At 36.8% G+C, this 10570-nt stretch overlaps 1 protein-coding gene across 2 annotated transcripts in view; it reads right to left on the bottom strand.

The window, feature by feature from the left end:
- Positions 1-1675: 1675 nt before the first annotated feature.
- Positions 1676-10570, bottom strand: part of LOC131575807 (cadherin-9) — a 70359-nt gene continuing 61464 nt past the window's right edge. For both annotated transcript variants that reach the window (XM_058831778.1, XM_058831779.1), the window contains 3 exons: positions 5197-5314; positions 4863-5114; positions 1676-2163 (listed from right to left, as the gene is read on the bottom strand). In XM_058831778.1, the coding sequence (XP_058687761.1) occupies positions 1676-2163; positions 4863-5114; positions 5197-5314 (858 nt within the window). The remainder of the gene's footprint in view (positions 2164-4862; positions 5115-5196; positions 5315-10570) is intronic.

Below are 10570 nucleotides of genomic sequence, written 5' to 3'. Positions count from 1 at the left end.
GACTAAATAAAGAACAATAAAGATATATTTTTGATAAACATCTGAAAGTCAGCATAGTATGAAGATAATTAGTAGGCAGGAGTGTGTTCTAATACCTGACTGAAGGGTCTCTGAGGCAGCAGCCTCATTACTATTTTTATGGTAAGAGATGAGTGCCTCAATAGTACACATAATATTGTCAATGTGTATCTTAAGTTTCTTAATGGAACGATCTGAAAAATGGTTAATTAATATAGAGAAAACCTTGAAACATTTTGGACGTCTGTAAGTGTTGGTTTTCCTTAAACTCAATATTAAAAATGGAAGTGCTATGGATAATGTACTTCCTATAGTGTAAAAACGTATCTTCTTTTCCATAAATTTGAGGTTTTATATTTTTCTTTTTTTAAAAAAATGAGGATAAATCCTTTAACTCTGTAAGATCATGTGATCTACTTATATTCCTTTCATTCCGTGTTGTTAAAAAATTGTGCACTGCATAAAGGCATATGCAGCAAATATATTTTAAACAAAAATATATATTTGATAAATGTCATTAAGGCTTTAGAAAATATGCAAATGTACACACTTCTTTGAAGGACTTGAACATTAACATCTTTAATACAATACTATTTAGACCTTGTTTTTATTTCTTGGCTCCCTTTAATTTAAAACAAACTATTAGTAATATGCCTAATTTTTCTAATTGTCTCAAAGCTCCAAAACAAGATTAGTATGTAATAACCTTCCTTTCTTTATTGATGTTAGCTTAATTATTCAATTTCTTTGAAGGTATATTACAAATTGTTTTCACATTTACCACAATTAACTTTAATAGTTCCTTAGATCCCGAGGCAACTATCTGTTAAGTCCTCTCAGTGGTCATCTGTTCACTTAAGAAGGTATGTGTGACTGAGTTTCGTCGTGAAACTGTATTATTATGCCATATAGCAATACACATTGCAAACCTGAGTGCATTTATTTATAATCACCTTGTCAAAATAGTTTCTTCTGTTTTCTACACTGCATTCCCATTACAGAACTCTATCTCCATATTGTTCTTGTGCAGTACATTGAAACCACTAATCCAATATAGGAAGATGCATTCAAAAATGAAATATTGCCCAATACGAAGTTTCCTTTGTTCAGAAAGATTGGGCAGTTCTTTATGATTAACAAAGTACGTGAGTAGGTAGTGTTTTTATAAACTCTAATTTATTTAATAAAAATACAAAAATATAAATATACATATATAAAAATATCAGGATGAATCAACACACAGACATTCTTTAACTCAATAAATATGGCAGTAATATTAATCTTTTTAAAGTATATTTTTGAGATTAAGTTACAATGCAGATGCACACTATCCAACATAGTAGGAAAGATAAAGCAAAGCAATTTAAAAATATGAAGTTTCCATGTCATTATTAAAGGCGCAAAAAGCCTTTTATTTTCTTTTTATTCCCTATAAAACCATTTCATTGGAGGTTTCTAGGCAGAGAGGGTGAGTTTGTTTTTAAATCTCAATCGTTCATGTTCATTCACGTTGACTTATTGATTAAGCAAATCCTTACTAAGACAACACCTATTTTTTGTAAATTTTTTATTCCCAAGTAAGAGAGTAGGCCACTTTATTTATCTAGGAACATAGACATGAATTTCACTAACACGGACCAGGTCACAGATTACTTTCTCAGTCTCGATCACTGTCCTCTCCACCATACATATCTGCTAGTTTTTTAAACCGAGGTCCCCAGTCACTGAGGTAATCATAGTCTTGGTTGCCTTCTGTGGTAAGTGATTCCAGGGAGCTGAGTGAATTTGCTATGGAATCATTTCCTTCGTAGGCATATGTTGCTAATGAATCATAAGGAGGGGCAGCTGGGTCTAAGTCATTTTCCTTTAACCTTCTATGAATAAAATCTTGGACATCAATGTTTTCCCAAAGAGGTGCAGTCCGCCTTATCTGAAATATTGTTTCTGGGATAACATCTCTTCTCATCTTACTTTCCTCCCTTGCTTCTGGATTTCTCAGTGTACCAATGTCAAAGGCCTGGGTGTCTTCCTCCCCACCTCCTTCATCATTGTAGGTCACAATATTGTCCCGAACATCATCCTTTGAGATGATCAAGGGTTCCTTCTTCCTCTGTCTCTTGAGAGCCGTAAACAAAACAACTAATACTAAAAAGAAATAAAAAAATAATTAAGAAATGGATAGTTAAAAAGTAAATAAATGAGCCAAAATTTTACCTCATCTTTTGACCTGGAAATGTTTTAAGGCTGGAATGGGATTTTTAGTAGGGATATAGTGATAAAATCTATATCCAGCTTGATCCCTTAATAAGGGAAAGTATTAATGATTTGACAGCAGTCAAAAACTTACTCTTTTTTTAAACCTATGGGAGAATTGATCAGAATATTTTACATTTTAAAGGAATTTGCAACTAAGCTGAAGTTGAAAAGGAAACAATATCATAAAATATTATCCTACTAAGTTTTGACTTTGGTTTTAATTTTGTAAGTACCACCTTTCTGGCAGTTGCAAAGGGTCCTTTCATCAAATGTAGTTGAATCTCCTTGGCAAAAGTTATTCACACTCTTGAAAGCTAGTGATTTAGGTATTCACAAGTGTCTAATTCACTTCTGAATATGGGATCTACAGGTCCCTCTGAAAAGAAGAACCTGAGGACCTTAAGCTATCAATATTATTGACAAAACTACTTTTGCTTCAATGACTACGAGAATTGAAATACAGTCTTTGTTACTAAATGCTGTTTTTGAAAAAAACATGACCTGCTTTAGTTTATGAAGTGCTAGTTGAATAACTCTTCTGAAGAGGTAAGGACTGGTACAAAAATGAAGCTCTATAAGGGGAGATAAAAGAATGAAGTTAGGATTTGTAAATACATTCTGGTGTCTAAATGCTATTAATTTCAATAGCAATTCAATGCTTAAGTGCATTTAAAAATCTGACTCTCTCTCCAGTAGCTGCAGTAAATAAGAGAAGCCATCTGTCAATGAGACATAACAGTGGTTACTGAACCATAAATTACAACAGTGCTGAATAGTTCTTTTGAGTCTTAGGAGCTAAGATTTTACTCTGAATCACCTAAGTACTGATGAATAAAAGATAAGATCGGACACGCTGCAGGTAGGGAGAGGGGAACAGAGATCTTCCACATGCCATGATTTTATCTTGTGTATATAAAGGGTATTCCATTCTGTTTTATTTGGGTTTTCTTCCTTGTACCTGTACAGAGGCCCTTCTTTTCATAATGCTAGATGAGAAACTACACACTTAAGTAAGTTTAAGAACTCCACGTAGGAGAAAAGGGCATATCACTGAAAGGTTATTATGAAATCTTTCGCAGCCTGGTACTTAATATGTCTCACCTATGCTGGGCAGGTTGACACCAGTCTACTATTATAACACACTATACCTTGTTGAAAAATTAAATAACATGCTGAGTATCACACTAGCTGTAGACTAAAATTCTGTTTAGAGTCTTCACAGCCACCTGTTTCTTTGACTTCATGCATGTCAGTAGTGCTAAGCAGAGCAGGGCCTACCTTGGGGCTGACACAGTGGTCATACTTGTTCTGCACAGCAATGGTCCCTGATCCTCCTCTGAGTCTCATGTGCTATTGCTGTAAGGCACATTTTGAGTTTTGATAAGCTCAAAGTTTAGTACAGACTTGTTCAATCTGTACTGAAGCACTGCAGCCAGTCAGAGCAATGTTTTCATTGTGAACAAGTAAGGGCATATGCTTCATGCTCCATTTTTTCATGCTCTGTGTTGGGGTGTGCAGGGTGGCTTTAAAGATGCAGAGCTTGTTGGCACAGTGTTAAGAACTATGTAGGGTGAAGAGCTAGGTCTGGCAGTGTCTGAACCATAATTTTCTCCTGAAAGTGGTGCCTTTCCAGTTCTGCCTCTCAGACTATGCCTGGGCAATATCCTGGGGAACCCAGGGGTGTTGATGCTCAAACCAGGCCAGCAACAATTGCTTGAACATAATCAGTTTATCTATCAGTTTGTCAGAGCTCAAGTATTCTCTCTCCCTTAAATCCAGTACAGATATACTTTGTAGATACTGGTTTCTTCCAATACCCACAAGAAAGATTCACAGAGTTATCATGAATACAGAGTAAAAATTGCAAAAAAAAAAAAAAAAAAATCCCCTTATAATTATATAAACTGATACCTGTAACTTCTTACTGACCCCTTGGCAAACTGTGTTTGCTAGGACAGGTGGGAGAGGAAAGAGGTTTTCTGCAGAGTTTTATTGGAAAGTAATGGTGGTGGCACTTGTCTTGTAAAACATGCAAGTTAAAATTTTTTTGTTCTTAACACCAGATAATGAGCTAGCATTTATTCTACTTCTTTCGTATGTCACCACATCTTTCTAATGCTTCTATCTTCCAAATGCTCATCTGACTTCAGTGCTCACACTTATTTAATCAGCTGTTCTCACTATCACTTGCAAGAAATTGAATATTCTATTCTATGCTTTTGAAGTATTTTCTGAACAGAAAAAAACAAATCTTTCATCATTAAATAGTTAATATAATTCATAACATTTCATCATTGTAAAACTTTGCACTCAGCTCCAGAAACATGATTTTGAAGTTCTTGATCTAAATTAAAATCTGATTATAGCATGAACATTATTCAAATGAGCATGGTAACTAAAACTGACCCTGTATTTTCAATTGTATTTAAACTAAGTAGCACAGTCTCACTCTTCTCACACAATTGTCTAAAGAGTAATGATGATATTTTTCTGCAGGGTCATGTGAATAATGGTTTTAAGATTATCAGGGCTCTCAAAGTGACTTGATCTTTGCTTGGTAAAGTAAACATCTCATCAGAGGTACTTACCTAGCAGGATAATGATGCAGAGGAGAATGGCCACCAGTGCCCCCGTGCTGAGGCCGGCAGGGAGGAGCAAGGCCTCGGCGCTGCAGGACTGCATGTTCCCCCGGCTGTCACAGGCACACACCCGGATGGTCAGCGTGCCCGTGCTGCTCTGGATCGGGTAGTCGTTGTCAAATATTATGATTGGCAGGAGATAGGTACTCGTCTTACTACGGCTGTATCCATTTCTTCTAGTCATAATTCCTGCAGTGTTATCTAGGATGGGAACACAGAATCAATAAATGTCTCTGAATTTTTATGAGATATTGGGGAGGGGGATGTTAGGGTCAGCAGTTACCTTTGTTGTCTACAACAGAGAAGTTTGGATGAACAGCAAATTCTGGCACCAACTCAAAGAAAAATTTGTGTCCTCGAGGAGGCTGATCTTTGTCAATTGCACTCACAGTCTGTATGAGCTATAAAGAAAAGAGTATTTCATGCTCTTTTAGAAATCTTATGTTTCAATTCTCTGCTTCTCATGTCCAGTAAAAACCCAATGAATCTCTATCTGATGACAAAAACTGATGTCCTAAGCCAAATGTTTCCCACATAAACACAGTAGAGGTTACAGTAAACAACTTGGTTTATGGTTTAAACACATAACAAAGGATGAAAAAGGGTCCAGTCCTCACTGTAGAACAGTCATGTGCTTTGATTTGTACTCAGTATCTTGCAGTGATGCAGAAACATTTGCCCTTCTGAATAAGCCATAAACCTCCTGTGGCTCCATGTAGCAGTGATGGAGAGTACTGTGTAAACCAATTGTTAAGTGGGTCTAATTCTCAGTCCACCTCATCTGCTCCTGGCGATAAATCGGAGTACTGCACTGGCAGGATTCTCGATTCTCCTGGGGTAATAAAAAGAGAAGCTCTGCTCCCTCCTAAATTGAAACCTCTGACTGTAGAGCTTAATAGCTACCCTAACAAGGCCACTCGAGCCCAGCTGGGAAGGAGTGATAATAGTGCCAGAATAGCATCAGAGGAGAGTGGACTGAAAAAAGAGAGGCTTCAGCAGTACCTCTGGATTCCACAAGCTTTCCTGTTGCATCAAAATGTGCAAATGTGTGTACCCATGTTTATGTAGACACACATAAATGCTAACAAATTGACTCTTTTTGTATCTATCTGCCGCTAGACTGAGAGAGAGCAGTTACAAAACAACTGCAGAACAAAGGAAGCAAAAGTTACCTGGGAACATCTGTGATTTATGAATTGACATGCAATATTTAACACCATGCCACACTGCATGAATCATAGTAACTCCAGAAAGCTCTGTGAATGGCTGTTCTGTCCTTTGCCCTTCCTGGTGGATGTCACACTAGAGAGCAAACCACAGTCCACCTTGGCTTACAAGGACAGGTTTGCACTCGATCACAAAGTGACAAAACTGGTGGCATAAGAGTTGGAGTACATCTCAACTTGCTATAACTCAGGATGATATTACATCAGGTGGAAGATGGTATAAGTCAGTACGGGTGAATTTCTCTGGCTCCTAAACTTAAAGCCAGAATGTGTTCAGCTGTCAGACATTTTTCTTTCAAAGCCAGGAAGGAGTCAATGAATGTTTTGAGTTTTCAGGTGTTTCCAGTGCTCAGCCTGTCTTGAAATTCCACAGATATCAAAGCTACTTGTTATAAAAGACTGTTTTTCTCTTATTTCAAGACAAGGTGTGGCCTGATTTCTTCCAAAAATACATTAATTGACAAGTAGCACTAATATGATCTGTATGCTTTGTGCCAATCAAATAAAGAATTCCTTTTTCTTATATTCTGTCTCTGAACATTGGCTTGGGTGAGACTTGAGGACACAGTTAAATTTTGGAAGGTATTCTCACAAAATGGATCACTGTATTAGGCAAACAAAATTACAGGGCTGCAAAATACACAAAAGTGCTTTTTGTTGTATTGTTCAGAAAGATGCTGCTACTACTACTGTACTGCAATGTGAATATTTGATCCATTTTTTCTAGTGAACTTCAGGATAATTTAATTACAGTTAATAATATTGAATTTTTTTAAAAATGGAATTTAAAATAAAAAAAAATATTGCATTTTTTAAAAGAATGGAATTTATCCATTTTAAAAACCCCAAACAACCCAAAAAAACCACCAAAAAACCAGACTTAAAACACAACACAGATTCAGTTGAAGGGTCTGAGTTTAGCTCATTCACTTTCCAGCAGCTCCTTCTAAAACAAGCACAAAATATTTTTTATAATTTCTTTTTATTTTTGAGGTACGTTGAGGAACTTGAAAGGTACTTGAAAGGTAATTTGTGCAGCCTTGCACAAAGCAATGTGACTATCTTCAGAGCAGGATTATGCAGTTTTTCTAAGTGCAATTAGAATAATAATGACATATAAAAATCTCTTAACTTTTTAAGCATTTAATGATCATTGATCTTACAATTTTTAATTTTTTTTTTTTAATTTTTAGCTGTTTCACAAGATTAGTCAAATCCTTGTTTATGGTGAAGTATCCTGTGTAGTATTAGTGTGTTTCTAAATCACAGTTTATGTCAATAACTTTCCAATGTTCAGTTCTTTTCTCTTTCCTGTTAGCTGCCTCTGGGAGTGTTAGTACAGAAAGCAAGACTGGGTTTTGATTTAATTTTAGTTTTCCACAGTTTAAAAATATTGCTTAAAAACCCAAAACATTTTGAGTGGGGTAAGATACCAAATTTAAAAGAGAAAATTTGCCTATCACACTAGCACAAGTTTGAAAAGACAGAAGAAATAGAAAAGTACCTGGGAGAAGAGAGAATTAATGTGACAATATTTGTGCAGTTTACAATTACTTGTTGAAAAACTCAAGGAAAAAAAATATCCTGCTGTAATAACTGTCAGAAATTGTAGTTGAGTATCTTGGGTCTTTTCTGAGATGTAATCAGTGGGTGTTTGTAAGATTTGATTCACTTCATGTGCAAATCACACGGAGAAGTACAATTGTACCAGGCACAGAGGAACCTAATTGCAACAAATAATTATTGTTGAGGGTAAGGCTGAAGAAGAAAGAAACCCAGCCTTATTACCTGATCTAACTACTGGCAACATAAATTGAGAACCAGCTGTTTGCCTACTAAAAAAATGGGAGATTAAAAGAGCAAGGAAAAACCATGATTGCAGGTGAATTGTTCCAAAGGATGAACAAGTGAAAGGAAATTAGAAATTTTATCTAATTAAGGAATTTTTTTTTCAGTTATACAGCTGTAAATAAAATACAATGATATCAGTGATAATCAGCACAGAAATGAAAGTCATCTGGCTATTTTTAAATATTTATTTATATGAAAAAGAGTTAGCACTCCTTTGTGTACATTTTGTGATTTCATTTTGGAAATATAATCATCCATTTTGATGCACTTATGGACATTGAGTTATGGTCTTCATCAGGACTTCAGAACAATATCTCTGATGCTGTAAGATTATGATGGAAGAGTTTTCAAGAAGATTACTTTTACTCAAATACATTTCAAACATATCAAGCTTAGAGAAGATAAAACCAATCTAATTATTTTCTTTCTTTCATACTTCCCCACGTGAATGAGCAGAATTTAGAAAATACAGCAGTATTGTCATTATTTTGAGGGCTGCAAATGCATGTGCCTAAGCACTTGTGTGTATTTTAAAAAACAGTGTCATACTCTAGAGTGGATCTTAATAGGTTAACTGAAGTTTTTGAGGGTCATTTTCCTTTGAGGGTTATGAAAATTTAAACATAAACACTGACATGAAGTTTTCTCCTGTATAATCAGGACAAGGTGCTTGTAGCAGTTTGACAATGTTAAATGAGTAGCAAGAAGAATTGTTCCCAATGGAAACATTTCTTAATGATCTTGGGACTAGTGCTCTTCAGCCATGCTGTTTACCAGTGCTCTGACAATGACTGGGTGTCTTGGGACAGATGTTCTTTAATATCTTCATAAATGACGTAGGCAGCAAAATCAAGTGCACTCTCAGCAAGTTTGCAGATGACACGAGTCTGAGTGTGTAGTTAACAACAGAAGGAAGGGATCCTGTCCAGAGAAACCTGGGAAATCTTGAGAAGTAGACCTGTGAGAATCTCACAAAGTCCAACGAGTCCAAGGTGCTGCACCTGGGCCAGGGCAATCCTAGACAAGAGCATGAAATTGGAGAGGATGTCATTGAGAGCAGCCTTGCAGAGAAGAACTTGAGGGTTCTGGTGGATGAAAACATCCACCAGATGTAGAACATCCACTCATGTAGGACATGAGCCTACAATGTGCACTTAGAGCCCAGAATGACAACCATATCCTGGCTGTATCACAAGTGGAGTGGCCAGCAGGTCAAAGGAAGTGATTCTACCTCTCTGATCTTCTTTTGTGAGATCCCACCTGGAGTACTGCATTCAGATCTGCATAATAGAGATGTGGGCCTATTGGACTGAGTCCAGAGTAGGGGAACCAAGATGGTTAGTGGTATGGAGCACCTGTCCTATAAAGATAGGCTGAGAGAGTTGGAGCTGTCCAGCATGGAGAAGAGAGGCTCTAGAGAGATCTTACTGTCATCCTCCAGTACTTTAAGAGGGCTTATAAAAGAGAGGAAGATTGACTTCTTACACAGGCCGATGCAGAATAGGACAAGCTGGAATGGTTTTTAACTAAAAGAGGGAAGATTTAGATTAGATGTTAGAAAGGATTTCTTCACTCAAAAGACAGTGAGGCACTGAAACAAGTTAACCAAAGACACTGTAAATGATCCATCGCTGAAAGTATTCCTAGCCAGGATGGATGGAGCCCTGAGAAACCCAACCAGTCTAGTGGATCCCAGTCCTGGCCATAGCCAGGTGAGACTTGAGGACAGGGGTTTGGAACTAGATGGTCTTTAAGCTCCTTTTCAATCCAAATCATTGTATGATTTCATGATTCTATTTACTTCTTTCATGATGAAGACAGAGATTCTGCTAAAGGGTTTGGCCCTATTTCCCACTGAAATATTTTTTTTTCAAGTGTAAAACCAGTTCAATTATAATCCTGTTTCATGATGTTTGGTTTTTTTTGTCCCGGATGACAGCATCAGATTTTAGAGCCATGACTTGCACCAGTCAAAACTATGATTGTAGTTTATGTTCAGGCTATTTTATAGTTATTTGTACTCATGTCTGAAAAAGTGGTTGGGGGTGAGCAGACTGCTTAGGAACAGATTCCTTATATGTATCTCATACATCCTTAGGCAAAGGCTGCTATTCAAGTTGTTTTAAAGACAGCAAGCAAGTAGAAGCTAGGAGGGGGAATTCTGAAATAGGAAGGGTCTCTGTGTACTTCAGAGCATGCTGTTAGTGTTCCTGAGGTTGCATTTGTATGCACAGAGAGATGAACAAATAGAAGGCTTTGGTTGTAGGCTCAGCCTTGGGACTGCCTTTAATAGAAATATAGGAACCATTAAAGCAAATGCTAAGCTTTATCAGCACAGAGGTCAGCACCATCTGGACACTTTTAAGATGGGCTAAGTGTGTGCTGGCTTGGCATGTCATGCAAAGAAATGGCTGTTGCACCTTGGCTCCAGGTTATACTCTTTAAAAATTACAGCCACATGCTTCGAAATGTTCCTTGGAGAAACATGGACAAGATGAGGTCCACGGGTAGGCACATACAGTATATTTTCAAGCTAAATATTTCAAAGAGACAAATAGAACGTTTGCAAAGAATTCTGCT

This window comes from Poecile atricapillus, chromosome 2 (genome assembly GCF_030490865.1).
Source record: "Poecile atricapillus isolate bPoeAtr1 chromosome 2, bPoeAtr1.hap1, whole genome shotgun sequence".
Classification (NCBI taxonomy): Eukaryota; Metazoa; Chordata; class Aves; order Passeriformes; family Paridae; genus Poecile; species Poecile atricapillus.
This window is presented reverse-complemented; position numbering and strand designations above follow the sequence as displayed.